At 61.5% G+C, this 27,212-nt stretch overlaps 4 protein-coding genes and 1 non-coding gene across 9 annotated transcripts; 1 reads left to right on the top strand and 4 right to left on the bottom strand.

Annotated features, from left to right (window-relative positions):
- Window positions 1-599: 599 nt before the first annotated feature.
- TRNAV-CAC (transfer RNA valine (anticodon CAC)) lies at window positions 600-672 on the bottom strand. Its single transcript has one exon. It is a non-coding gene; the product is annotated as a tRNA-Val (tRNA).
- A 1,314-nt stretch (window positions 673-1,986) lies between these two features.
- LOC137450150 (butyrophilin subfamily 2 member A2-like) lies at window positions 1,987-6,192 on the bottom strand. Of its 3 annotated transcripts, none has more exons than XM_068156388.1 (3): window positions 5,861-6,192; window positions 5,651-5,774; window positions 1,987-4,611 (listed from the first exon to the last, which is right to left on the bottom strand). In XM_068156388.1, exons 2-3 carry the CDS (start codon window positions 5,706-5,708, stop codon window positions 4,091-4,093), a joined length of 579 nt encoding a protein of 192 aa, XP_068012489.1. In that variant the 5' UTR covers window positions 5,709-5,774; window positions 5,861-6,192; the 3' UTR covers window positions 1,987-4,090. The 3 variants fall into 3 exon arrangements, with proteins under 3 accessions (XP_068012489.1, XP_068012491.1, XP_068012492.1); XM_068156390.1 differs by having other exon boundaries at window positions 5,651-5,758; XM_068156391.1 differs by having other exon boundaries at window positions 5,651-5,725.
- Window positions 6,193-8,412: 2,220 nt separating this feature from the next.
- Window positions 8,413-12,013, top strand: LOC137450149 (platelet glycoprotein Ib alpha chain-like). 2 transcript variants are annotated; one of them, XM_068156387.1, is made up of 2 exons: window positions 8,413-8,482; window positions 9,522-12,013. In XM_068156387.1, exon 2 carries the CDS (start codon window positions 9,525-9,527, stop codon window positions 11,679-11,681), a length of 2,157 nt encoding a protein of 718 aa, XP_068012488.1. In that variant the 5' UTR covers window positions 8,413-8,482; window positions 9,522-9,524; the 3' UTR covers window positions 11,682-12,013. The 2 variants fall into 2 exon arrangements, with proteins under 2 accessions (XP_068012488.1, XP_068012487.1); XM_068156386.1 differs by lacking the exon at window positions 8,413-8,482 and adding an exon at window positions 8,926-8,977.
- Window positions 12,014-13,941: 1,928 nt separating this feature from the next.
- Window positions 13,942-18,515, bottom strand: KLHL33 (kelch like family member 33). Of its 2 annotated transcripts, none has more exons than XM_068156385.1 (5): window positions 18,289-18,515; window positions 17,050-17,577; window positions 15,891-16,824; window positions 15,333-15,503; window positions 13,942-14,802 (listed from the first exon to the last, which is right to left on the bottom strand). In XM_068156385.1, the coding sequence occupies exons 2-5, from the start codon at window positions 17,570-17,572 to the stop codon at window positions 14,226-14,228; spliced, it is 2,205 nt and encodes a 734-aa protein (XP_068012486.1). In that variant the 5' UTR covers window positions 17,573-17,577; window positions 18,289-18,515; the 3' UTR covers window positions 13,942-14,225. The 2 variants fall into 2 exon arrangements, with proteins under 2 accessions (XP_068012486.1, XP_068012485.1); XM_068156384.1 differs by having other exon boundaries at window positions 18,370-18,382.
- Window positions 18,516-20,388: 1,873 nt separating this feature from the next.
- On the bottom strand, window positions 20,389-25,106 carry NDUFA11 (NADH:ubiquinone oxidoreductase subunit A11). The gene is made up of 4 exons (XM_068156383.1): window positions 24,996-25,106; window positions 24,218-24,310; window positions 22,426-22,548; window positions 20,389-20,573 (listed from the first exon to the last, which is right to left on the bottom strand). Exons 1-4 carry the CDS (start codon window positions 25,075-25,077, stop codon window positions 20,461-20,463), a joined length of 411 nt encoding a protein of 136 aa, XP_068012484.1. The 5' UTR covers window positions 25,078-25,106; the 3' UTR covers window positions 20,389-20,460.
- Window positions 25,107-27,212: the final 2,106 nt, after the last annotated feature.

Below are 27,212 nucleotides of genomic sequence, written 5' to 3'. Positions count from 1 at the left end.
CATAGAATGAGAGAATCATTGAATTGTTTGGGTTGGAAAAGCCCTCCCAAGGTCATCCAGTCCAACACCAACCCAACCCCTCCATGGGCACCAAACCATGGCCACAGGTGCCATGGCCACAGGGTTCTGGAACAGCTCCAGGCATGGGGACTCCATCACCTCCCTGGGCAGCCTGTGCCAAGCCCTGACCACTCTGGCAGCAAAGGAATTTTCCTCCTTTCCAACCTAACCCTCCCCTGGCACAATCTCAGGCCATTTCTATCACCTGAGACTAGGGAGCAGAGCCCAACCCCCACCACACTGCAGCCTCCTCTCAGCTGTAGAGAGCAATGAAGTCTCCCCTCAGCCTCCTCTTCTCCAGGCTGAACACCCCCAGGTCCCTCAGCTGCTCCTCCCCAGCCCTCCAGCCCTCTCCCGCTCCCCAGCTTTGGTGCCAGTCTCTGGACCTGCTCCACCCCTCGGTATCCTGGCAGCGATGGTACAAAACCGAGCCCACCCCAGCGGCCGATCGCTGCGCTGCTCCTCCCCGTTGCTGCTGCAGGCCGGGCGCTGGCGGCAGCCTGCTGGCCGCGGTGCTCGGTGGGGCAGTGTCAAAAAGCTGTTTCCGCCCGGGATCGAACCGGGGACCTTTCGCGTGTGAGGCGAACGTGATAACCGCTACACTACGGAAACCTCTGTGGTAGAGGTGCCCCCGGCAGCCTCCAAAGGGCTCAAAGGCCAGGGGGCGCTGGAGGCTCCACACCAGGAGACTCCACAACCGCTCTGAGCAGCCTGCCCCGGACCCCCAGCACCCTCACACCAAACAACTTTCTCCTCCTGCTCAGGTGGAACCTCCTGGGTGCCAGTTTGTGTCCATTGCCCCTTGGCCCAGCCCTGAGCACCACTGAGCAGAGTCTGGCCCCAGCCTCTTGCTCCCCACAGCTCCTTTAGATCTTGCTGAGCATTGCTCAGATCCCCTCTGGGGCTGCTCTTCTCCAGGCTCTCACCCCAGGACTCTCAGCCTTTGCTGCTCACAGAGATACTCCAGACCCCTCAGCATCTTTGTAGCTTCCTCTGGACCCTGTCTCTCTTCAACTGGAGAGCCCAGCACTGGACTGGGCATGGCCTCACCAGAGCAGAGGAAGCTGCACATTACAAGTGCCAAGGAAGACAGCATAAACTCAGTGTCTGGATATGTTTCCAAGGCCCTGGGCAAGGCCTTAATCTTGGCCAAGACCCATGGCTCCTGCTGAAGCTGCAAGTCAAGAGGCCTCTGGGCTCGTTCATGCCAATAACTCTGAAAAGAGAAGGCTCTGTGCTCCTGGGGACACAGCTCAGCATGGCCCTTTGGAACCAAACAGCTGCAACACAGCAACCTGTCCAGGACCAGCAGAGGAAAAAGCAGCAGTCAGAAAGACAAAGAGAAAGAAAAAGAGAAAGAGAAAGAAAAAGAGAAAGAGAAAGAAAAAGAGAAAGGAAAAGAGGAAAAGGAAAAGGAAAATGAAAAGGAAAAGGAAAAGGAAAAGGAGAAGGAAAAGGAAAAGGAAAATGAAAAGGAAAAGGAAAAGGAAAAGGAGAAGGAAAAGGAAAAGGAAAAGGGGAAGAGGAAAAGGAAAAGGAGAAGAGGAAAAGGGGAAGAGGAAAAGGGGAAGAGGAAAAGGAAAAGAGGAAAAGGAAAAGGAAAAGGAAAAGGAAAAGGAAAAGGAAAAGGAAAAGGAAAAGGAAAAGGAAAAGGAAAAGGAAAAGGAAAAGGAAAAGGAAAAGGAAAAGGAAAAGGAAAAGAAGGAAATTACTGAGGTGGGCAAGGAGAGTTCTCTTCTCCATGCCAAGGACCTTCCACAGAGGTCTGTTGTCACTCTGGGGGAGGGCTGAGGGTCACTGCTGCAGTCCCTCTGCTGTGCCACAGCTCCCCAGGGCTTTTCTGGGCTGTCTGAAGGCTCCCAGGCTGTGGTTTGGTCAAGGGGCAGGGCTGGGACAGACACAGAGGCTCTCAAAGTCCTCTCCCTTCCCAAAGGGAAAAGGAAGGGAAGAAGGGAGGGAGACTGTTGGGCTGGGAGAGAAAATTCAACAGCTTTAATGGAAACAATAACAACAAAATAAACACAAACCAGACTGGACCCAGCCCCTGGTGCCAGAGACCTCTCCAGCACCACTGCTGCTGGGGGCAGGCACTGGGCAAGCAGCAGCAGGTGGGAGCCAGAGCCAGGAGCTGCGTTCTGGAGCTGGATTCAGCAGCACAGGGGTCAGGATGGAAGGCAGAAGGGACAGAGTCCTCCTGGGACACTGGTCCCTGAAAAAGAGGCTGGACTTGGTGATCCCTCAGCTCTCTCCTAAAGATGCCCTCCATGGGCTGCAATCCCTTGGTGGGCAGTTGAGGGTCAGCTGTCCTGGCCACAGTTGCCACCTCTGCCTTCCTGCCCCCCAAGGTGGGGCACAAGCTGTGGCAGTGCCCTTGGTCTGCTCAGAAGCAAGTCTAAGCCCAACCCTTGGCAGGGACTCTGCCCATCAGGGTTCTCAGTGCCAGGAGCTGCCCCTGGCTGTGCAAGCCTGCCCTGAGCTGCAGAAAGTGCCTCGGTGAGCAGGGACTGAGCTGGGCAGGGACAGCGCTGAGCTGTGCCCTCTAGGACATGGGTGGCACATGGAGCAAGTTTGTGCTGCTTTCCCTCTTACCTCACACTGCCTCTGTGGGGCTGCTCTGCCAGCAGCTGGAGCTCATCCTGCTTGGACCATCCTTGGATGGTCTCCAGGAGTGCTTTCCTGGCTGGCTGGCCCCACAAATGTGCAGAGCCCAGTGGGATGTCCCCTGTGCCCACACAGTGCCAGGGAGAGTGGGAAGCCCACCCCTGGTGCCAGGGCAGGGCCTCTGTGCCTGACCCAGGGCTGCAACTCTTTCCAGCCACTGTAGCACACCAGGGAGACCAATCCCTGTGCCCTGCTGCCAACACAAAGTGACAACTGAGAGGTCCAACCAGCAGTGTGGCTGGAGAAGAAGACACCTGGTGGGACCCAGGCAGTTCCTCTTCACAGGAAGAGGAGTGGCAGGAGAGGACAAAGCAGGCTCCCTAGGAGTGGGGACTGCTGCCTGCCCTTTGAATGTCATTTCCCAGCTCTCTGGAGCTGCTCTGCAGCTGGGAGTTGAACTCTGAGCAGCAGCTGAGCACTCTGGGTTGGTCTCATTTGGAGCAAAGGAGGCTGAGTGCCCTCATCGCTCTCTGCAGCTTCCTGGGGCTGTGGAGAGGGAGGTGCTGAGCTCTTCCCCCTGGGATCCAGGGACAGAGCCCCTGGGAATGGTTCAAAGCTGAGCCAGGAGAGGCCCAGACACAACATGAGGAGGAATTCCTTTCCCAAGAGGGTGGTCAGACCCTGGGACAGGCTTGCTCAAGAGGTGGTCCATGCCCCAAGCCTGGCAGGGCTGAAGAGGCATTTGGACTATGCCCTTAATAACAGCCTGAGCCTGGTCAGCCCTGGACTGGTCACACAGTTGGACTAGGGCATGGCTGCAGGCCCTTTCCTCCTGGACTGCTCCAGTCTGCTCTGAGGAGAAGGAGACTGATGGGGGAGACCAGAGAACAGATCTGTGGCAATTGCCTCTCCTCTGGACTTCAGACACCCCTGCCTTGTCCTGTGGTGCCCTGCCCAGAGATGTGCTCAGTGCACGTCAGTGAGCAGTGGGCAGCAGGCCAAGAGAGGCTGTGGATGCCAGGGGCAGATAAGGGCTATCAGGGGCTCCAGCACCCACTGCTCTCAGGGGGCTTTATTTTCACCACTGAGCTCAGCTGCAAAGAGCCATGGACACCACTGCAGCACTCCTGGGGAGCCATGGCCTTGTGCAGGGCAGGTCTGCAGTGCCCCGGCTCTCAATGCCACCTCTCTGCCACCTGGCACCAAGCTCCTCCACACACTGAGCCTCAGTGCTGTCTGCAGTCCCAGCTGCAGGGCAGGGGGCAGGGAGGAGGCTCTTTGGTGGTCTCCATCTCCCACTTGGTGGCCAGAAGAACCACGTGGAAGAAGCTGGCAGGATGCAAGACACTCCCAGTGCCCAGCAGCAAGACCCCAGCTGCTGATGCTCAGCTTTGCAGCGTCCCCCAGCAGCACCCTGGCTCCCTGGAGATCAGGGACACAGCCTGAGCCAGGAGTCCATCCCCACCCAGAGCCACGGGCGGAGGGCAGCCCCGGGACCGGAGGCCAGGCAGAAAGCAAAGAGCTGGGCTCGGTTCTCAGCATCAGCAAAGGCCACCTGCCCCGTGGTGAAGTCCAGGCAGACCTGGATGGCCCTGGGGCTGCGGGCAAGGCTCAGGGGGGTCCAGTCAGGGTCGGTGAAAGCAAGGTACTGCCCAAACCACTGCCCCACGGCCCAGATGCCCTCCTGGGGGGCAAACCTGAGGATCCCTTTCCTCCTGACGGAGTCCTGGGCCACTCCCACAGCCCACCAGTCGCCGGCCTCGGCCACCTCCACCTGCCAGCAGTGTGTGCCGGTGCTGAAGGCAGGGCAGCCCAGCACGCAGGGCTCTGTGTCGAAGCGCTGCGGGCAGTCGGGCAGCAGGCTCCAGCTGGCACCGCGCCCCACGGCCCTGCCGGCCTCTGCCAGCACCAGCAGGGGGTTGGCAGTGTCCGGGTCCAGGATCACATCAGCTGGGGACAGAGGAGGAGAAGCTGCTCAGGACAGGTGGCCCCAGGGTACATCAGGGCTCCATCCACCCCAGCAAGGGAAGGAACACAGCAATTTCCTCTCTCCTGCCCGGGGCTTCCCAACGTGGGGTGGAAAATCCTCTCGTGCTGGACTGCCCCAGCCTTGGCTGCTGCCCTGCCCCTGCCCCTGCCCCTGCCCCGCCCCTGATCCTGATCTTGCTCCTGCTCCTGCCCCTGCCCCTGATCCTAATCCTGATCCTGCCCCTGCCCCTGCCCCTGCCCCTGCCTCTGCCCCTGATCCTAATCCTGATCCTGCCTCTGCCCCTGCCCCTGATCCTAATCCTGATCCTGACCCTGACCCTGACCCTGCCCCTGCTCCTGCCCCTGCTCCTGCTCCTGCCCCTGCCCCTGCCCCTGCCCCTGATCCTGCTCCTGATCCTGCCCCTGATCCTAATCCTGATCCTGCCTCTGCCCCTGCTCCTGCCCCTGCCCCTGCCCCTGCTCCTGCTCCTGATCCTGATCCTGCTCCTGCCCCTGATCCTGTTCCTGCCCCTGCCCCTGCCCCTGCTCCTGCTCCTGCCCCTGATCCTCATCCTGCCCCTGCTCCTGCTCCTGCCCCAGGAACTTCCAGGTGGTTGCTGGCCAAGGAGCTCTCAGTTTCCTGGAGGAGGATGGCCCTGGGTGGATGAATGCACCTCTGCTGTGCAGCCACAGGAACTGAGTCTGGCTGTTTCTAGTGCTGCAAGAGCACAGCAGGACCCAGAGCAGGCTGGGGTAGGCATCACCCCAGCACCAGCAACCTGTGGCCCCAAACTCCTGTGGGCACATGGAGGGAGCCCAGGTGGCAGCTCAGGTGCCTGGTGGTGGCTCTACAGACAAGCACCAGGGGTTCAGCTGAGGGGCTGCAGCCCTGGGACAAGCCCAGGCTGGGCCAAGCCCAGGACAAGCCCCAGGTGCTTTGATCCTTCCATAGCAGGAGCAAGATGCATTTTTCTCATCAGCAGGGAGCAATTCCCCCTCCTCCTCCCTTCTGAGAACTCACCTCTTCCACCCATCTGCTCCACCTCACTGCCCAGCATCTCAGGCTCTTCTCTCTCCATCCTGGATACCAGCAGGGCTGCAGAAAATCAGCAGGGGGGGAGAGGACTTCCTGCTGAAAGTGGAAACTGCAAGGCTTGGAGGCTGCCTAAAGCTGCTGAAGCAGCAGGAAGAGCCACAGCAGTTGGGTGGTTTCCAGGCAGCCAGCACTCACCTGCAGGCTGACTCCAGGACAGGAGGGTTTGGATGTGTCTGGAGGTCTTCCCCTGACCTCCTCATCAGCTCCTGGCTGCGCTGGACCTGCACAGCACTTCCAGCTTGTCCAAGGAAGCAGATCAACGTCCAGAGGGGCAGGATGGCCTGGAGAGCACAGCAGAGAGCCTGGAGCCTGCACCTCTCTGCTGGGGACCACCCCACAGCAGCTTCCACCTCACCTCCTCTTGGCCACCACCTCACAGGCCCTGAGGCTGCTGCCAGGGGTGGTGTGACCTCAGCTAACACGAACTCAGAGCCCCTGTCCTGTCTGCACCCCGGGATCTGCCCCCTCCAGCCAGCTGCAGGGGGTGATAAGTGCTGCTGCACTGCTGGGAGCAGCTCTATCTGCCTGCAACACCTCCAGCCTGCTGGGATGTCACTTGGGGACACCAATCACACCCCAGGGGCTGTGCTCTGGGTGTCCAGGCTGGGGACCATGCTGAGGTCTGGCTGCCCACAGGTGCTGCTGGCCCAGAGCTGTCCTTTTGCCAGTGGGTTTCAGGGTGGAGGTGTCTGCAGGTTTGTGTTGCCTTGGTTGCTCAGCTCAGATCCTGGGCTTTGCATCCTTGCTCTGCTCACCAGGCAGCTTTGCAGGTGCCCAGGGGGCATGGCCTCATGCCCACTCACAGGCAGCTTGGGAGGTGGCACCCACTCTGCTCTGTCACTTCACTCTGAAAGCCACCAGTCAGGCACAAAGTGGGGCAGAGTGAGGCCCTGCTGCCAGAGAGCTCTGCTGCCCATGCTGGGACAGGGCTCAGGGAGGCAGCACTGGGGGCAGGCTGCCTGGGCAGGGACTCTTCACCCAGGGGCTGCTGCTGCTGGGTGGCACTGGCATGGTACAGGAGGGGGGTGCCGCTGGCACCTCCTGTGCAGGTGGGCAGGAAGCTGCTGCTAGTGAGGAGCTGAATGGTGCCAGACACACCCTGACGTGGCTGGTGACAGCACCTGCCCTGGGCAAGGGGCAGCACCCACCCCAGGACCCAGGCTGGGGCAACAACCTCACAGGAGATCAAACCCTGGGGTGTGGGAAGAGGTCTGGAGCAGAGGAGGAAGCTGCTGGGCTGCACAAAAGGGCAAACCTGGGACAGAGATGGAAGGGTGCAGGGCAGAAGGATGGCTGATGTAAGCCTCCTCTCCCTCTTGGCTCCACCTGAGGGAAGCAGGCTCAGCACACAGACACTGCCTGCTCCCTTGCTCTCCCCACATGGATGTCAGGACCTCAGGATCTCTCCTGGCCTCCTCCTCACTGCTCATAATCAGCCATGGGAAGTAGGACTGCAGATGACTCCTGCCCTGTGCACACCCTTCCTCTGCTACAGGAGGCTTCTTCCCCTTCAGAGCTGGGCACAGTGGACTGCTTGGGTCTTTGGCTCCTTCTCTTTCCTGGAGTGAAGCCCATGGGGTGAAGCAGCTTTTGAGGGCCCAGGGTGTCCTACTGCAGTCATCTGCCTGGGGAAAAGAGAGAGAGGCAGAAGCAGTTGTAAAGGGTTGAGACTGTGGGGCTGTGGCAGCAGGGAGCAACTGGTGGTGTCCTGGGGGATGCTGTAGGACCAGGGTGAGGATAAAAATAGTGCTGTGGAGGAGGTGAAAGCACAGGCAGGCTTCAGCCCTGGGATCCAAACAGGAGGTTGGGCGTTACATTTGCTCTCTGCCTTCCTATCCCCTGGTTCCTGCTGGCAATTGCTGATGCGGAGTCAAGAAGCAGCCCCTCAGGCTCTGCCTCCAGCCCTCTACAAGCTGAGCTGAGATGTCCCAGCAGGGAGTGGGCAGAGGGTGAGAGAGGCTGGGGGAGGACACAGGAAGGAGGCTGCTTCAGTGGACCAGAGGGATGAGTGTCCCACTCCAGAGGGATGAGTGTCCCACACTAGAGGGATGAGTGTCCCACTCCAGAGGGATGAGTGTCCCACTCCAGAGGGATGGATGTTCCACTCCAGAGGGATGAGTGTCCCACACCAGAGGGATGAGTGTCCCACTCCAGAGGGATGTGTCCCCCACTCCAGAGGACCATGGAGCACCCTGCTCAGCAATGAGCCTGGCAGAAGAGAGGTTTCCCAAGGTCCCATTGCTTGAGCACTGCCTGGGCACCAATCTGCTGGGCAGGGTGGTGAGGGAGAGCTTTTGTGTCACTTTCTGTGCTCAGCTCTTTAACCTCTTTGTCTCGACCCCCTGGGGCTTCTTCCTCGCCTTCACTTTCCCAGCTGTCTTCTCCATCCTGCCGCAGAGGCAGTAGGGAGCAGCTGGTGGGTGCTCAGTTGCTGGCTGGAGCTGACTCTCCAGAGCCCACAGCATGGAAGAGCAGCAGCAGCAAACCTCTGCAGCAGCTCCTCTTGCAGCTTTTTGTACCCCTCCAGCCCTGAGGCCCAGGATGCTCTGTAGTGACCCAGGGAAGTGGAGACAGCTTGGCTGTGGGGAGGGCCAGCAGGAGGAACTGCAAAACCGAGCTCCTTCCTCTGCCTCTAATCTCCTCTCCTGCTCTGTGCTGTGGCTTCTGCCTCAGACGTTGGATCTGCCTCTCAGCTCTCCAGAAAAGTCCTCCCAAGTCCCAAGGAGAGGATCCCTTCCCTGCATCACAGGCAACGAGGTGAGGTGTGTGCAGAAGCTGGTTCTCACTGCTGGGGCAGCTGGGCTGTGGTCTGCAGGCTGTGGTGCCTCAAGGATGGAAGCTCAGAGCAGGCTGAGAAAGAGCTGCCTGGAAGCAGAGGAGAGGGCAGACATTTCCCAGGGATTTCCCAGGAACCCTTTGCCCAGGAGGGATAAAGGTGAAACCTGGGGGTTAGGAGGGATGCTCCTGGGAGCAGCCTTCCCTCCTTCACTGCACAAGAAGCTATGGAGCTGGGCTCTGGTTGAGACTTCTCCCAGGAGATGCTGTTGTGGCAGCACAGTTACAGCCAGGGCTGGAGGGCTGAAGGACAGGAGATGGTTTGGGCTGTTCAGGAAGCCACAGCTCCCTTCCCACAGCTGTGGGTGCTGATAGAGGGGCAGGGGAGCTCCACCACCACCACTGCCCCCAGAGCAGCCCAGTCCTTGGGCAGGAGGGAGGCAAAGCAGCAGAGAGAGAAGGTTGGAGCATTCCCAGGTGAGTCTGAGTGGGAGCTTGGGGGAGCCACAGCTGTGCATGGGAAGCTTTCACGGCTCATGGCTTACAGTTCAAGGCTCATGGCTCATGCTCCTGCCTCCTGAAGCCACAGCTGGCAGAGGGCTCAGCTGGCTGTGGGGAAGAGCATCTTGCTGTAGAGCCATAGAATGGATTGGGTTGGAAGGGACCTTCAAAGCTGGGCTGGCTGTGGGCATGGAGAGATGTGGAGATGGCAGTGATGCCACCCTGGTGCAGGAGGCACCGAGATGAGGACCTGCACGAATCAGCTTCTCTCTGCCATGGAGGGGGAGGAGGTGAGCAAAAGGCTAGAGGCAGTGTGTCCTTGCTGAGCCCCCAGGGGTGATATGACACCCAAGGGTGGGTGCTAGCTGAAGGTGTGGGATTCATCTCTCCCTCCCAGGAGAGGCTCAGAGGGCTCCCAGGGGGTCTGGCAGGAGACAGCAGCTCTGGTGCCTGCACAGGAGGAAAGGTGACCTGCAGCTGTGCACCTGCCTGTGCCCAAGCCTCTCGGCTCTCCCCTCAGGCCATGTGGGTCCCTGCCCTGCTCCTGCTCCTCCTCCCAGCCCTGCTGCCCCCAGCCAGCACCGCAGACCCGGACCAGCCCTGCCCTTCAGAGATAAACAAGGTGAAGGACTTGCTGGAGGTGAACTGCACAGAGCAGGGTCTCAGCAAGGTGCCCTCAGGCCTGCCCAAGGAGACTGGCATCCTGCTGCTCAGCACCAACCGCTTCACCTCCCTCTCCCTCTCCGACTTGGTGCCCCTGGCCCAGCTGCGGGACCTGGACCTGTCCTACAACGAGCTGGTGGCTGTGCACACAGGGCCCCGGCTGCAGGCCCTGCAGGAGCTGATTCTGTCCCACAACGAGCTGCAGGAGCTGCCCACCCTGCAGGGCCTGCCCTCGCTCACCCACCTGGCCCTGGCCCACAACCGCCTGGCAGCGCTGGCGCCGGGGGCGTTCCGTGCCGTGTCGCGGCTGCAGGACCTGGACCTGCGAGGGAACCAGCTGAGGACGCTGCCCCCCAGCGCCTTCGAAGGGCTGGGGGCACTCAAGGACCTGGACCTGTCGGACAACCTGCTGGAGGAGCTGCCGCCCGAGCTGCTGCAGGAGCTGCGGTCGCTGGTGACGCTGTGGCTGTCGGGGAACCGCCTGCGGCGCCTGCCCGACGGCTTCTTCCCCGAGGGGCACATCTTCATGTACGTCTTCCTCACCGAGAACCCCTGGCACTGCGACTGCGACCTGCGCTACCTGCGCCTCTGGATCCGCCACAACGAGGACAGCGTCTACCAGCCCGAGAGGGGCCTGGAGAAGACCAAGGTGGAGGTGGCCCCCGAGAAGGTTCTGTGCCACAGCCCCGCCGAGCACCGGCACAAACCTATCATCCACTTCCGACCCGACTGCGGCGCCGAGGGGGATGCGGATGAGGAGGAAGAGGAAGACTATGATGATGGGGAAGAGCCGGTGAAGAAAGCTGCGGCGGCCACCTCGCCCCCCTCTCAGCCCAGCCCCCAGGAGAGCACTGCTGTGACCCCACCTCTCCTCCCGGCCACCACCCCTCCCGTCAGCACCCCTCCGAGCTCCAGCCTTGCCCCAAGCACGTTGTTGGCAATGCTGACAAGCACCAGAGCCCCCAGCCCCACCACTCCTGTGCCCACCACCCCCACCCCCAGCACTGCTGCCATTCCCAGCACTGCTCCCACCAGCACTCCACACAGACTCACCACCACCATCCCCACCACCCTCACCTCCACCACCCTCACCTCCACCACCCCACTAACAACCACCATGAGCACCACACCTCCCAGTACCAGCAGCTGTCCCCACACCACCCTTGCCACCAGCACCAGCACCACCTTCACCACTCCCACGGTGTCCACTGGCACTTTTGTCACCACCCCTATGGCAGAGCCTTCCACGGCCATGCCAGAGACCTCTTCCACTGTCAGAGCTCCACCTCCTCCTCTGACATCCACCATACCACTGCTCTCCAGCACCCTGCTTCCCACTCACACCCCCCCAGCACCTCTGGGCACCACACACTTCACCCACCCTGCCCCTTCCCCTGCCCCTGCCCCTGTCCCCCTCTGCCCCTGCTCCACCCAGGGACCAGCTGTGCTCTTGATGCGCTCCCAGGCAGGAGCAGGGGGTCAGCAGTGGGGGCAGTGGGTGCTGAGGCACTGCTGCCTGTTGCACTGGGGGCTCTACCTGGCTGCCTTGGTCCTGCTTGTCCTGACCATGCTGGCCCTAGCAGGCTGCCTGGCGTGGCTGTGTGTGGTGGGACGGAGCTCCTGGCACAAGTCCCGGCAGACCCAAGAGGTTCACTATCCACTGCTGAACTGGAGGGAGTCAGCAGGAAGCCCTGAGGTGCATCTCAGCAGCTCTGAGAGCCACATCCAGCACCACACCTTCTGTACCATCAAGGAGGTAGAGCTGTGCCCCGAGGTCACTTACTGCACCATCAAAGACCTGGGCTTCCAGCGCCCTCCTCCTGCACCTTCCTCCTTCCGCACCACAAAGGAGCTCTGGGTCCACCACGGTCCTCCAGAGGCTTCATTCAAATCCTTCTCCAAGAAGCTGATGGTGACAAACCTCAGCTCCCTGAGGACCCCTTCTGCTTACAGCCTGGACAGGGGGGTCAAGGCCAAGGGTGCTGTCAGAGTGAAATACTCTGGCAACACCTTGTGAGGTGAGGGAGAGCCAGGGTGAAAGCTGCTTGCCCAGGGAGGAGCCACCCAGCTCCTACCTCCAGCATCCAGCCCTCACTCCCACTGAGCTTCCTACAGCTGCAGTAATCACCTGGGGACTTGGCAGGGACAGAAGATGTCCAAGGCTGGGCAGCCATAGCTTGGAGCTGCCTCTGGCTGGTGTCAGGGTGAGTGTGGAGAATCCAAGCAAGCTCTGTGCTCCCTGCCCCAGCTGCTTCTGGCCAGGTGATGCCCAGGAGGCTGAGTGATGCTCCTGGCCCAAGCCAGCTTGATAAGCACAGAATAAATGTTCTCTTTGCCTGAACTTCAGAGGGGTGCTGGCTTCCTTTCCCTGGACCTCCCATGGTCCTGGCAGGGTACAGTGGTGGACAAAATTGTCTTTGGCACTTGGAAAAGTGAAGGCAGAAAGGAAAATTCCCAACTTGGGGCTTTTGCCCTAGATGTGTGACCCTTCCCTGTGGGAAAAGCATCCCACTGCAGGTCCCACTGCAGGTCCCACTGCAGGAGACTAGCTGCCAAAGCCCCTGCATGAGCCATGATGGCATGGCTGGAAATGGAGCAGGAAGCTTCAGAGGGCAATGGAGGGGACAGGTAAGGGATCACACAAGGACAAAGTGTCCAGGGGGTGGCCAAACTTGGTGACCACCTGTGCAGAACTCACCCAGACATCTGGGGAGGTGTGAGAAGGAGGCAGAGGTTATCCTTGGCAGGGGTCAGATGTGAGGCCCCAGCACTGGTGCACAACTGCAGCGAGGAGACCACAAGCGTCACTTGGAGCCTCCAACACTGTCCCAGTTGTGACTGGTCCAAATGTGCAGGCTGTGGGACAGCAGACCCTCTGCCAGAGGAGCTGCTTGGTCCACAGAAGGGTTCATGTGCCTGAGGTTGGCCAGCTGGCCTGAGCATCCTTCTGGGTAGGAGGCCTCTCAGTTCAAGAAGGACATTGAGACACTTGAACATGTCCAGAGAAGGGCAACAAGGCTGGGGAGGGGTCTGGAGCACAGCCCTGTGAGGAGAGGCTGAGGGAGCTGGGGTTGCTCAGCCTGGAGAAGAGGAGGCTCAGGGGAGACCTTCTTGCTCTCTCCAACTACCTGAAGAGAGGTTGTAGCCAGGTGGGGGTTGGTCTCTTCTCCCAGGCACCCAGCACCAGAACAAGAGGACACAGTCTCAAGCTGTGCCAGGGGAAGTTTAGGCTCAAGGTGAGGAGAAAGTTCTTCACTGAGAGAGTTGTCAGCCATTGGGATGTGCTGCCCAGGGAGGTGGTGGAGTCCCTGTGCCTGGAGGTGTTCAAGAGGGGATTGGATGTGGCACTTGGTGCCATGGTCTAGTCATGGGGTCTGTGGTGCCAGGTTGGACTTGGTGATTTTTGAGGTCTCTTCCAGCCTTGGTCATTCTGTGATTCTTCAGTTTCCCCACTCAGAGGTGGCAGGGGATGGAGCCCCATGAGGCACAAGGGACATTGGTGTGGCAGGGGATGGAGCCCCATGAGGCACAAGGGACATTGGTGTGGCAGGAGCCATGGGAGCTCCTGAGCATGGTCAGGCAGGAATTAGGGAATTGCCCCTCCAAAGACATCAGGATCAGCAGCCTCACTGAAATCCATCTGCACCAATGCAGGCAGCAGGGGCAGCAGCCAGGAGGAGCTGGAAGCCATCACGCAGCAGGGAAAATAGATGTGGTTGCCATGGTGGAAGTGGTGAGAGGACTCAGCTGGAGTGCAGCCATGCATGGCTCTGGACCCTGCAGAAGGGATAGGCCAGGAAGGAGGTGGTGGAGCAGCCCTGGTAGGGCAGGGGTTGTGCCCCTGTGCTGGGCACTGGTCAGTTCTGCCAGAGTCCTGGGCTCAGTTTTGTGCCCTCACTCCAAGAAGGACACTGAGAGGCTGGAGCAGGTTCAGAGAAGGACAACAAAGCTGGGGAAGGGTCTGGAGAAGAGGGCTGGGGAGGAGCAGCTGAGGGAGCTGGGGGTGGTTTAGTTTGGAGGAGGCTGAGGAGAGACCTCAGACCAGCTCCCTGGAAAGAGGCTGGAAGTATAGGCTCAGCCTCCTCCACCAAGAAACTCTCTCCCCATGGCCAAGAAACTGAGCCCCAGTGCCCCCCACCCTCCTCCTGGTCCCCCACCAGCACCCTCCCAGGACACTCAGGCTGTTGGTCTTCAGCTCTCCTCCTGCTCCTTTCAAGTTGCTCCTGGCTGAGGCCTGGGTCCCCCCCAGCAGAAACAACAAGAGCCAGGGGGGCAGATCAGGAGCCACTTTTATTCACCCCAAGTGTGTGAGGAAACTGGGGGATCCTCAGCTCCCACTGAAGGGCCCAGGGCAGGAGAATGAGAGCTCCTGGAGGCCCAGGGTCGCAGTGTGGAGAATCTTTGTGTCCCAGGGGGTGGCCACAGCCTAGGGCACGCATCCTGCTGGAAACCCCCGGAGGAGCCTGCTCTGGGGCAGGGGTCTGGGGGTGGCTTTGCTCCATAGAGGTGCCAAAGGCTGCTGCTGGGGATCACAGCCCAGGGTGCAGAGCTTGAAACCTCCCTAAATATTATTTGGAATTCCCTGTGACCTGGAGGGGTCCTCAGGCCAGCTGGGGCCACGCAGGGCGGAGGGCACGGTGAGGACACAGGCTTGGAGGTCAGCGTAGGCGTGGGGCAAGGTGCCCCTAGCGACCCAGCGCCGGCTGCCCGGCTGGTAGGCGTGGATCAGGTGGGTGTTCTGGTAGGTCTCATGGCTGTACCCCCCCAGCACCACCAGCTCCCCCCCCACCACAGCTGCGCCCCCAACCACATGGGCACGGGGCAGGGGGCTGAGGAGGACCCAGACGTTCAGCTTAGGGCTGTAGACCTCAAAAGCCAGCTGGTCCCTGTAGCCAGTCAGCCCGGCCCGCTGGCAGAGCCCCCCAGCCACATAGAGCTGCCCCCCTGCCTCCTCCATGACGTGCCCAGCTCGGGGCCCATTCATGGGGGCCAGGAGCGTGGCAGGAGCCCCTGGGGTGTAGCGCAGCAAGAGCGCCTGGCACTGGCACGCCTCGTCAAACCCCCCCGACACGTAGAGGGCACCGTCCAGGGCACAGGCTGCGTGCCCACACAGAGCCATCGGCAGGGGCTGGCACCTCCTGGGCAAGGAGAGAGGGAAGGTGTGAAGGGCAGGGCAAGCAGGGCACGGTGAGCTTCCCCAGGGAGCTATGGCTCCACTGACTGCAGGTGATGCCAGCCAGCATCTAAGGAGCCCCTGTGGGCAGCATCAGCTGCCACCTAATGGATGCCCAAGGGGTATCACTGCTCAGCACTCTGCAGGCCCCAGAAGATCTCTTTGGTCAACCTGCAGTAGACTTCCACAACGGACAATGGTGGCCAGCACCCAACAGAGCACCCACTGAAGGTGGCTGGAAGGTGTTCAGATGTCTCACTGGCAGACCCTCAGGGAATAGTATTGGCCAAAATCTCATTCCCCACCCAGCAAACAGCACAGGCCAGCACCAGGGACCCGGGTGCTCAGCACCCAGCAGACCTCTCCCAAAGGCTGCTGCAGGTCCACTCCCTATGGGAGGCTCAGCGACCCAAAGGCTGCTCAATGGATACTGCTGGCCAATGGAAGGGGCTCCTAGGGCAGAGCAGGGCAGGTGTCTGTGTGCAGTGCTCTCACCTCCAGGTGTCATTGGCCAGGTCATAGCACTCCACAGTGTCTGTGCAGTCCTGCTCCCCAGAGCTGCCCCCCAGGGCGTAGATGAACTCCCCCAGCGCCGCGGCGGCGAAGTAGCTGCGCCCGCAGCTCATGCTGGCCAGGCGCTCCCAGGCGTCCTCCATGGGCTGGTACCTGGGGCAGGGGGCACAGGACAAGAGACCACCTGTCACCCCCAGCACCCTGAGGTGACCTGGGCACCACCAAGGGCAACAGCTCACCCTCTGCAACTGGCCAGCCCCATCTTGCCTCCGGGCCATGTGGTGCCCTTAGATGGGAACATCCCCTCCTGTGGGCAATACCAAACCCTGGAGCACCTCCAGGCAGGAGCCCCCTGGGGTACCCCCAAAAGCCTGGAACACCCCAGAGTGAGAGGGCACCTCGCAGCCTTGCACTCAACCGACCCCAGCGTGCCCAGCTGCAGTGCCTGGATCCATGGGCAGCTGCAGCTCCAGCAACATCTCCTCTGGTCCCACAAGATGCTGGTGCCAGCTGGCACCCCCAGGTCCCTGCAGCTCTCACCTGTAGACGCTGGCCAGCGTGTCATGAACCCCATAGTAATGCTTCCCACCCAGGATGTAGAGGGTGTTGCCCACCACAGCCACAGCGTGCCGGAAGCGTGGCCCATCAGGGAAGCGTCCCAGTGCCCTCCACTCCACCTTCTTCACCAGCCCTACGGCACTCAGGTAGCAGTGGGCAAACCAGAGGTGCCTGCTGGGCTTCCTGGCAGCCAGGTTGGAGGTCACCTTTTCCCCACCACAGACCACCAGCACCTCTTGCAGGCAGCGCACCCGGCAGGGCAGCTGGGCCGTGGGGGCGAAACCCGCCACCAAGAGGTCGCGGATGACCTTGGGGTCAGCCACCCCCGCGGTCACCGCCTTGACCTTCTTCAGCTCGCAGGTGGACATGAGGGCGAAGCGGACGGACGACAGCACCTCCTTGGCCAGCTCCTCTCGGCCGTCGCCGTTGGCCAGCAGCCAGCGGGAGGCTGCTTCCAGAGCCTCCAGTTCGTGCAGCACGTTGAGGCTGTCGGAGCGGAGCAGGCGGATGAGGAGGTGTGCAGGGAGGTCCAGGAAGGCAGGCGTGGCCACCACGCTGGGAAAGGTGGCCAGGATGTAGTCCTCTGCTACGTGGCCCACCTGGGCCAGCTCGTAGGTGGTGGCAAAGGACAGCACGTCCGGCACGGTTTCTGGGGTCAGGCCGTGGGTGAAAACATCCAGGCAGAGGGTGAGGAGCCCCCAGGCCTGGTAGCGCAGGGAGGTCTCAGCTGCCTCCAGCACCGTGGGCCACGGCCCTGCCACAGCTCCTGTGTAGGCGAAGGAGAGGAGGAGGTGCAGCTCTGCTGGGGACAGCCCCGTGGCCAGCGGGGCTGCGGGGTCGTGGGTGGCTTCCCGCATGGGGCAAGTGAAGAGGGCTCGGAAGAAGTCACAGGAGCAGCTCAAGGCCAGGCGCTGAACTGGGGGGAAGGAGGAAGAACAGTGGGGGGTAGAGGGGAACCCCCTGCACTGAGTGGGGAACTCTCTGCCCTTTGGGAACTCGGGGTGTCCTGGTCCCCCACCAAGCCCCCAGCTCTCCTGAGGGGACCAGCCCTGCGGCCCCCTCTAGCTCCTCTCCCACCCCTGGGGGCTGAGGCTCCAGCAAGCCCTGAGCCCCTCCCGGGGCGCCCTTGCCGCTGGCTCACCTGGGATGACCTCGTCTCCTGCCTGCAGCTGGAGGTCGCAGCCCAGGCCGCTGCCGTGCAGCTGCTTCATGGCTCTCAGCGTTTCCCACTGCGCCTCCAGGGGCTCGGGACCCCCCTCCTGGCTGTCGCTCTCCAGCCGCAGGGCACAGGCGGCCCCCAGCCGGGGTGCCCCCAGGGCCCGGGCAGCCTCCTGCACCTCCCGCTGCCGGCCGCGGGGCACCGCTCCCCCATAGGCGAAGGCGAGCAGAGCCCTCCAGCCCCACAGCGAAACCCCGGCGGGCAGCGGGACGCGGGCCGGGGGCCCCTGGCGCAGCTCCCCGCTCCTGCCCTCCAGCAAGCGCAGGAAGAAGGAGCTGATGGAGGCCAGCACCACGGCGTGGGCCGCGTCAGCCTCCGGCCCCACGGCCACGTCCACCAGCTGCCCCGCGGCGCGGAGCTGCTCGGCCGCGGCCAGGAAGTGTCCAGCGTGGGCTCTGTCCTGCAGGCTCCAGTGCGCCGAGGCTGGCCCCTCTGTAACCCACATCCTGCCTGCGGGCACATGGGGGGCGGCTCAGGAGCTGTCCTCATCGCCAGGGCCGCCGGGGCTGGCACTGCCCTACAGTGGATCCATCGCCAGAGCCTTCACCCCGCAGCTGAGGTCCCCAGAGCTCTGCTGCTGCCCCAGAACTGCATCTGATGCCCCCCACCAAAGCCACAGCCCCACAGGCAGTGCCGGCAGCCTGCGGTGTTGCCCCACGGCTGAGGATGCTGCCCCTCTCTGCCTCACGGCTGAGCCCTCCACATGAAGCTGCTGCCCCACAGCCCCACACTGCTGCCCTACAGTCCCAATGCTGCCCCACACTGCTGCCCCACAGCCCCACACTGCTGCCCTACAGTCCCAATGCTGCCCCACAGCTCACACTGCTGCCCCACAGCACAAATGCTGCCCCACAGCCCCACACTGCTGCCCTACAGTCCCAATGCTGCCCCACAGCTCACACTGCTGCCCCACAGCCCCACACTGCTGCCCCACAGCGCAAATGCTGCCCCACAGCCCCACACTGCTGCCCTACAGTCCCAATGCTGCCCCACAGCCCCACACTGCTGCCCCACAGCACAAATGCTGCCCCACAGCCCCACACTGCTGCCCTACAGTCCCAATGCTGCCCCACAGTTCACACTGCTGCCCCACAGCCCAAATGCTGCCCCACAGCCCACAGCCAAGCCTCCATCCCGCGCAGAAAGCCCTTCCGCAGCCACCTGCGCTGAGCGGCGCCGGCCCCGCAGCCCTTCCGCGGCCGTGCCCTGCGCGGTGCCGCCGCGCGTCCTCTGCCCCCTTACCGCCCTCCGCCGCTCCGGGAGGCTGCTGTGACCCCCCCCGGAATGTGTCCCGGTAATTATAGCCCAGACCGCACACGTGGCCACGGCCCAGGGCTGCGAGAGGCCCAGGCGGAGGGAGGTCCGCGGCCCCGGCATCCCGCGACGGGCGGTGGGGACACCGGGGGACACCGGGGGATACCAGAGGACACCAGGGGACACCGGAGTTCCCTGAGGATGGGTAGTGCGAAGCTGCCCAGAGACTCTTCCTCTCTCAGCTACAGGCAGAGCTGTCAGCCAGGGGCTTTCCTGAGCAGGTTCTCTTTTCGGGGGCTCTGCCCCATCAGACCTTCCCCTTAGCCTTGTGCACCTCCAGAGCCCAGGGTGAAGCAACATCCCCCTGAAGTCCACGGGTGGGAGAGAAACACTCCCCAGGCTTCCCCACCCACACGAGGTGACACCTCCACCCCCCTCCCCATGGTGCCCCTAAAGTGGAGCCCAGCCACACTGAAGATCTGGGGGTTCCCCAGCCCCCTTGTCAGGGAGCACATGGGGACACCAGCCCCTTTGCCCAGCCCCAGGATCACCCTGTGCCCCCTCAGAACCTTCCTCCCACCCACAGGGCACTTGCCAGGGACCTGCCCAGCCTGCCCTGGCTGTGACCATGTGTTCTTGTGTCACTCTGTCCCCTTTCTGCTGCCCTTGGGCCCCCAATTTCCATGTCTCAGGTGTTTACTGAAGAAGGCTCTGAGGGCTTCCAAGCACCTTGGTGTGGGCAATCTGTCCCTCCTTCCCCCACCCCAACCTCCTCATCCTTGACAGGAGCCAAGTGCCTCTTCAGAAGCTTTGCCTCCAAACCCCTGATGATGGTCTTGGAGTGGTGCAACACAAAGCCCTGCAGAACCCACTTAAACCACCAACCCAGCTCCTAACAGACCAGACTGCAAGCAGCAGCTGTACCCCTCAGGCATGACAGAGGCATGGAGACAACATGACTGATGCCCAGAAACCACAGAATCATGGAATGGTTTGAGTGGGAAGGGACCTCTCAGGCTCATCCAGCCCCCTGCAGCCAGCAGGGACATCTGCACCCAGAGCAAGTTGCTCAGAACCTCAACCAACCTGACCTGCAATGGTGCCAGGCATGGGGCAGCTCCAACCTCTCTGGGCAGCCTGGGACAGGCTCTCCCCACCCCAAGGTCAAACATTTCTCCCTTCTCTCCACCCTCAAGCTCCCTCTTGCAGTTCCAAACCATCCCCCCTTGTCCTGTCCCAACAGGCCCCGCTCCAAAGTCTGTCCCCAGCTTTCTGCTCAGCCCTTGAAGCACTGCAAGGCCACCAGAAGGTCTCCCTGGAGCCTTCTCCTCTCCAGGCTGCCCAAGCCCAACTCTCTCAGCCTGGCCTCCCAGCAGAGGGCTTCCAGCCCTGCCAGCACTGCTGTGGCCTCCTCTGGCCCTGCTCCACCAGGTCCCTGTCTGTGCTGTGGACTCCAGGGGTGCCCCAGCACTGCAGGGAGGCTCTGAGCAGAGCACAGCAGAGGGGCAGAATCCCCTCCCTGCCCCTGCTGCCCACACTGCTGGGGATCAGCCCAGGACAGGGCTGGGGCTGGGCTGGCAGAGTTTGGTGCTGGCTCAGCTCCAGCTTTGCACCTCCAGCACCCCCAAGTTGTTCTCCCCAAGGCTGCTCTCCAGCCCTTCACTTCCAGCCTGGATTGGTAGCACGGACTGCCCTGAACCAGGTGCAGGACCTTGCACTGGGCCGTGCTGATCTCGTGAGGTTCATCCTTGCCACTTCTGCAGCTTGTCCAGAGCCTCCTGGATGGATCCCACCCCTCAGGTTCCTCAACCACACCACTCAGCTTGGAGTCATCTGCAGCCTTTCAGCCCACCACTGATGGAGCCATTGAACAGCACTGGTCCCAGTGAGGACCCCCAAGGGACACCACTTGATCTCCATCTGGACACGGAGCAGAAATCCCAGCAGGAGCAGCAGGTGAAGCTTCCTCTCCCAACAGCTGCAGCAGTTTCACATCTCAGCCCCACACCAGATTGAAAACATCTTTATTGCACAGCAGCAGCCAGGGGCAGCTGGCAGGGGGCAGCTGGCAGGGGGCAGCTAGAGCTTGGGGGGTCCTGCAATCCTCCAGCCCTCCTGCTTGCCGATCTTCATCAGCGCGGCCAGGACGCCCAGCCCCACGCAGGCCGTGGTGCCTGTCATGTAACTGTGAGCTGCAGAGACACAAGGAGCCACAACAGACCTTCAGGGCATGAGCACCAAGGGGCACAAGCTCCTCACAACCTCCTGGCCAGCAGAGCTGCTGTCTGCCACGACAACCAGAAGGGTTCCCTTTAAGGTTCACCACCCAACCCTGCACCCAGCCCTGCCAGGGCACCACCACCCCCAGCACCACAGCTCAATGGCTTTAAATCCCTCCAGGGATGCAGACTCCAGAGCTGCCCTGAGCAGCCTGGGCCAGGCCATGACAACCCTTTTAGGGAAGAAATCGTTCCTAATGTCCAACCTAAACCTCCCCTGGGGCAACTTAAGGCTGTTTCCTCTTGCCCTGTCCATGTCCCCTTCTCTCCTTCAGTTTGCAACCTGAAATATCAGCTCCTGCAACCCAGCACATCTCACAGGGGCAATCTGACCCTGCTCATTTCAGTGTCAGCAGCCACTGCTTCCAGCTCCCATCAGCACAAAGATAAATTTGGTTTCACCCCAACTCCAACTGCAGTCAGGCCTCACATCTCTGCCTGAGTCTGAAAGGCTCCCTGGAGCCTTCTCTATTCCAGGCTGAACAGCCCCAACTCTCCCAGCCTGTCCCCATAGCAAAGCTGCTCCAGCCTCTGACCATCTTCATGGCCTCCTCTGGCCCCTCTCCATCAGCTCCAGGTCATTCCTGTGCTGGAGATCCCACAGCTGGACACAGCCCTGCAGGTGAGGTCTCCCCAGAGCAGAGGGGCAGGATCCCCTCTCTCCAGCTCTGGCAATGGGCACTGGCAGCCCAGAAGGCCAAGGAGCTTGGGCTGCCCTTGGCCTCCTGTGCTGCCAGTGCCCATTGCTGGCTCCTGTCCAGCTTCTCCCCCCCCAGCACCCTCAAGGCCTTCTCTGCAGGGCTGCTCTCAATCTCATCACCCCCAGCCTGGACTGATATTGAGGGTTGGCCTGACCCAGGTGCAGGACCTTGCACTTGGCCTTACTGAACCTCATCAGGTTCTCCTCAGCCACTTCTGCAGCCTGTCCAGGTGCCTCTGGGTGGTTCCCATCCCTCAGTCCTGCCACCCACAGCACTCAGCTTGGTGCCACCTGCAGACTTGCTGAGGGTGCCTCAGCCTCTGTCTGTAGCACTGCTGGAGACACTGAGCAGCTCTGGTGCCACTGCAGACCCTTGAGGGACACCACTGTCACCTGCTTCCACCTGGACATTGAGCTGTTGAGCTTTGGATGCCATCATCCAACCAATTCCTCCCCCACTGGACAGCCCCTCTCATCAAAGCCACACCTCTGCAGCTGAGGGAGGAGGATGCTGTGGGGACTGTGTCAGAGGCTTTGCAGAAGCCCAGGCAGGTGACCTCTGTTGGTCTTCCCTTGGCCACCACCATGGTGCTTCCACTGCAGAGAGCCACCAGGTTGGTGAGATCTGCACAAACCCTGCAGGAGCTGCCCCAGGAGCAGGACATAGCTTGTGCCTTGAGTGCAGGGGAAGTGCCAGGGCAGGTGCCAGGTGCTGTGGGAAATGAACCCCAGGAGCTGCCCACGCAGCCTGATGCCACTCACAGTGTCCATCCCCTGCCACCTCCAGGTCTCCAGAAAACCTGGATGCCATCTCCCAGACCCTGCCACCTCCAGCACTGGCAGCTGTCACTCAGCTGGCAGCTCTGGGCCAGCTCTGCCTTCACTCTGGTGCCAGCCTGCTGTGCACTCTGGCACCCTTCAGCAGCCTTTGCTTCAGGTGCTGTACAGTGCAGCATCAATGGAACTGGCACAGCACAAACTCTGAGGTCTGCCATCCCCATGACTGCCTCAGGGGAAGGGTCCCCAGCCCAGAGTGGGCTTCCCTCAGGCAGTGCCCATGTTTACCTCGTGCCCCCAGCACGACTCCTGTGGCACAGCCACCGATGAAGTAGTTCAAAGGGTCGTCTGGCTGCTCCCGGATCTGGGCACTCAGGCAGGTGGTGGCACCAAAGACAGCTCCCAGGGTGGCTGGAGACAAGAGGCACAGAACAAAACAGACCCCTCAGGGAGCTGGGCATGACACACAAAGCACATCTTCATAAATCACAGAATGGTCTGGGCTGGAAGGGACCTCCAAAGCTCAGCCAGTCCAACCCCCTGCACTCAGCAGGGACATCCCCAGCTAGATCAGGCTGCCCAGAGCCCTGTCCAGCCTCACCTGGAATACCTCCAGGGATGGAGCCTCAACCACCTCCCTGGGCAACCTGTTGCAGTGTTCCAGCAGCCTCCTGGTGCAGAACTTGTTCCTCACATCCAACCTCAATCTGCTCTGCTTTAGTTTGAAGCCATTGCCCCTGGTGCTGTCCCTGCAGGCCTTTGCAAATCGTCCCTCTGCAGCCTGTTGTAGCCCCTTCAGGTACTGGAAGGTCTCTATTAGGTCTCCCTGGAGCCCTCTCTTCTCCAGGCTGAACACCCCCAGCTCCCTCAGCTGTCCTTGTAGCAGAGCTGCTCCATCCCCCTGATCATTTTTGTGGCCTCCTCTGGACCCTCTCCATCAGGTCCAGGTCCTTCCTGTGTTGAGGGCTCCAGAGCTGGATGCAGTACTTCAGGTCTGGAGACACACAGTGCTGGTTCCTCTGGCAGAAGGGAGGACAATGAAGGAAGATCTACTTCCAATCACCCAGGGCATCCCATCCCAGCCACTGTGGTGAGACAGAATTACCCAAGTCCCTTCCAGTTCCTCCTGGTCCCTACAGAGGCCCAGCTGTGCAGCCACCTCTGCAGGTCCTGTGCAGGAACCCTGCCAGCACATGAGGCAGGAATGGCCAAAGACAACCCCCCCACAGCCAGCTTGGGTTTCAGAATGAGTCACAGAATGCCAGACTGGGGGACCCCAAACATCACCTGGTCCAAGCAGCTCAGAGCCCTTCCAGATGAGGCAACAGGGAAGCCCAGCAGCCTCATGGTGCAGAGCTTGCTCCTCACCATCCATCATCCAATCTGCTCTGCTCTCATTTCAAACCACTGCCTCTCCTCCTGTCACTAGAGACCTTTGCAAACAATCTCCAACTCCACCCAGGACAAAAAATTTTCCATCTCTGTGGCAAACCAGCAAAGCATCAGCTCACATTACAGACCTCTGCAGCTTTCCACAAACCAACCAACCAACCAACCCCCCAAACTATGCAGTGATGCTGCCCTTAAACTCATCCAAAAAGAAACAGAGCCCCCAGGCCAAGGACTGCAAGGGGCCTCCAAGAAAGCCAGGAAGGGGCTGGGAGTGACATGACAAGGGGCAATGGCTTTGAGCTGGAAGAGGGCAGGTTGAGGCAGTGAGGCTGGGGAGAGCCTGGCACAGATTGCCCAGGGAGGCTGTGGCTGTCCCCTCCCTGGAGCTGTTCAAGGCCAGGCTGGATGAGGCCTTGAGCAGCCTGGGCTGGGGGGAGGTGTCCCTGCCCACGGCAGGGGTTGGAGCTGGATGAGCCTTCAGCCACTCTACGGGCAGGGAGCAGCAGCTGTAAGGCTTCTGCAGCTCTCTCAAGTCATTGCAGCACTCTGGCTCTATGGCTGCCGTTCTTCAGCCGCCTTCGAGGGAAGGAGAAGGCCGAGCCCCACCGGCACCGCGCCCCAAGCCAAGCTGGGGGCTGCCGGAGCACAGGCAGCGGCCGCCGCAGGGCCCCGCCGGGCCGGGCCTTACCCATGGTGATGCTGTCGGACGCCGCCATCTGCAAGGCGGCCAGCGCCGAGTTGGGCTGCTGCAGGATGATCCTGTAGGCCGAACCAACCAAGCCTGCAACACAGCACAGCACCGCGACGGTCAGCGCCGCGCCGTGCCGGACAGCACCGCGCCGGGCAGCACCGCGCCGTCCCGGGCAGCACAGCGCCGGGCAGCACCGTGCCGGTAGCACAGTACCGGGCAGCACCGCGCCGGTAGCACAGCACCGGACAGCACCGCGCCGGTAGCACAGCACCGGACAGCACCGTGCCGGTAGCACCGCGCCGGACAGCACCGCGCCGTCCCGGGCAGCACCGCGCCGGGCAGCGCCGTGCCGGGCAGCGCCGCGCCGGGCAGCACCGCGCCGGGCAGCGCCGCGCCGGGCAGCGCCGTGCCGGGCAGCGCCGCGCCGGGCAGCGCCGCGCCGGGCAGCACCGCGCCGGGCAGCACAGCACCGGGCAGCACCGTGCCGGTAGCACAGCACCGGGCAGCACCGCGCCGGGCACCGGGCAGCACCGCGCCGGACAGCATCGCGCCGTCCCGGGCAGCACCGTGCCAGTTAGCACCGCGCCGTCCCGGGCAGCACCGTGCCAGTTAGCACCGTGCCGGGCAGCACCGCGCCGGACAGCATCGCGCCGGGCACCGGACAGCATCGCGCCGGGCCGCGCGGTCCCACCGCTCGGCCCCAGGGCTCCGGCTCCCAAAGCCCGGGCCGGGCCCCGGAGCCGCCCTCCCGCCCCACCCCGGGCGCAGCCCTCACCGACGGCGGCTCCGACGCGGGTGGTCAGCCAGGTGCGGCTGGGGCACTGCTCGCCCTCGGGCCCGTCCCAGTAGCCAGCCATGGCCGCCAAGGGCACGGCCGCGCCCCGCCCGCTCTCGCGAGAGCACGGCACCGGCCCCGCCCCCGCCGCAGGGCAGCACCGCCCCCGGGGCCGGCGCAGAGCACGGAGTGGAGAACCCCGGGAAGGGGAAGGGACCTCTGGAGAGCGTCCGGTCCCACCCCCTGCCTGGGCAGCATCACCCCGGGCGGACTGCCGCGGAGCACGCCCAGGAGGGGTAGGAAAGTCTCCAGAGCTCACCTTAGGGCCTGGCACACAGCTGCAGTGGTTTGCTCTTCAGAAGCCTGTGTCAGACCCTGCCCGAGCAATCAGAGAGCTGTTAAGGGAGGTGTAAGTTCTCTTACCATGAACAGGCAAGCTCCAGAGCCAGACCAACCCGGGCAGGTGACCAGACTTAAAACACCCACCCTGACTCCAGATGCTTTATGAGCAGCTGCAGGCTGTGGCTGCAGCCAGTCAGCAAACATAGGGGCTGGGCTCCCTTGGGTGGTGGATGGCACCCACAAGCTGCAGCTGACTTCAGTTCCCTTCTACCCCTAACACTCTGTTTTGCCAATGAGGACACCAAGTGACACTCAAAGCCTTTCCCCATCCTCCCCTCTTTTGTGCAGGTCTCAGTCACAGACCTCCCACCTGCATCTGAGCTCATGCTGAAGCCTCCAGCAGGGGAATTTCCTCTGGTACAAAATGCACCACAGTTGGTGAGCGACTGCCCAGGGGACAATGAAGCTTCTCCTGTCTGTAGCCAGCACAGACTGGGCACAGGCTGCTCACAGAACTGCTAGCAGCAGCAGTGTCCTCCAGGCAGGTGCCTCCTGGTCTCTTGGGCAGGAGGAGGACATCATATACAAGGTGATTCTCCTCTGCTCCACTCTGGTGAGACCCCACCTGGAGCAGTGTGTCCAGTTCTGGAGCCCCTACTACAGGAAGGTGCTGGAAGGTGTCCAGAGAAGGGCCACAAGGATGGGCAGAGGGCTGGAGCTGCTCTGCTATGAGGACAGACTGAGAGAGTTGGGGTTGTTGAGGCTGGAGAAGGCTCTGAGGAGACCTAATTGTGGCCTTCCAGGATCTGAAGGGGGCTACAAGAAAGCTGGGGAGGGACTTTTTAAGGGGTCAGGGAGTGATAGGACTAGAAGTGGGGAGATTCAGATTGGATGTTAGGAAGAAGTTCTTCCCCAGGAGGGTGGTGAGAGACTGGCACAGGTTGCCCAGGGAGGTGGTGGAAGCCTCAGCCCTGGAGGTTTTTAGGCCAGGCTGGATGTGGCTCTGAGCAACCTGGGCTGGTGTGAGGCGTCCCTGCCCATGGCAGGGGGTTGGACCTGGCTGAGCCTTGAGGTCCTTTCCAGCCCTGATAATTCTATGAACCTCTCTGCTTGGCTCTTCCCGGGAAGCTGAAGGTAAGGTACCAGAGCTCCATGGGGAATGGCTCACTCAGAGCACAGCCCACACCTGCCCTTAGCAAAGGCACTCACTGCCCACCCCCAGCAAAGGTGGCAAACAGCTTTTGAGTCTTCTTAAGCCCTTGCCAGGAGCTACTGGAAGAGGAGCTCTGAATATTGTCTTTAAATTAGACTTTTCTTTACAGACCTGAGCTTTGAGCAGTTCCTCACAGGATAGCTGAGCAGCTATACCTGAGGCAGGTTTAGGCTCTCTGCTGCTCAGTGCTAACCTTCCCAGAGTGAAGGAAAAAAAAATCCCCCTGGGAAATGAAATATTTTATAACCTTGAACTTTATCTGCTCCCCCAGGACAGACTGAGAGCTCAGCTTAAGCAGTGCACAGCAAGAAGAAAGAACAAGGGCAGAAGAGCACACAGTGAAAAACCAGTTTAATGAAGTCTTGCATGACAAATGATGGCAATTCTCAGCACTGCAATTCCTAAACCTAGGAATTCTGGGGGAATGTGGCCAAGTTCCAGACCTGCAGTATGTTTCCAGCAAGGCCAGAAGCCATTTCCTACACTCCCTGGAAAACAAGAGGCCAAACTGCAGAGCAGCACAGGGCACGGGCAGTCAGCAATGGAAATGATCAACACCTCGGGGCCCAGGACAGAGGGGAGGCTTGGGACAAAGGTGGAGGTTTTAACTCCTGCCAGGTGTCTCCAGAGTTTGGACATCTGCCCAGCCTGCTGGCAGTGGA

This window comes from Melanerpes formicivorus, unplaced genomic scaffold (genome assembly GCF_026170545.1).
Source record: "Melanerpes formicivorus ecotype bairdi unplaced genomic scaffold, bMelFor1.0.p_v2 SCAF_34, whole genome shotgun sequence".
In the NCBI taxonomy this organism is placed as follows: Eukaryota; Metazoa; Chordata; class Aves; order Piciformes; family Picidae; genus Melanerpes; species Melanerpes formicivorus.
The sequence above is the reverse complement of the archived record's forward strand: the minus strand, read 5'-3'. Positions and strand labels throughout refer to the sequence as shown.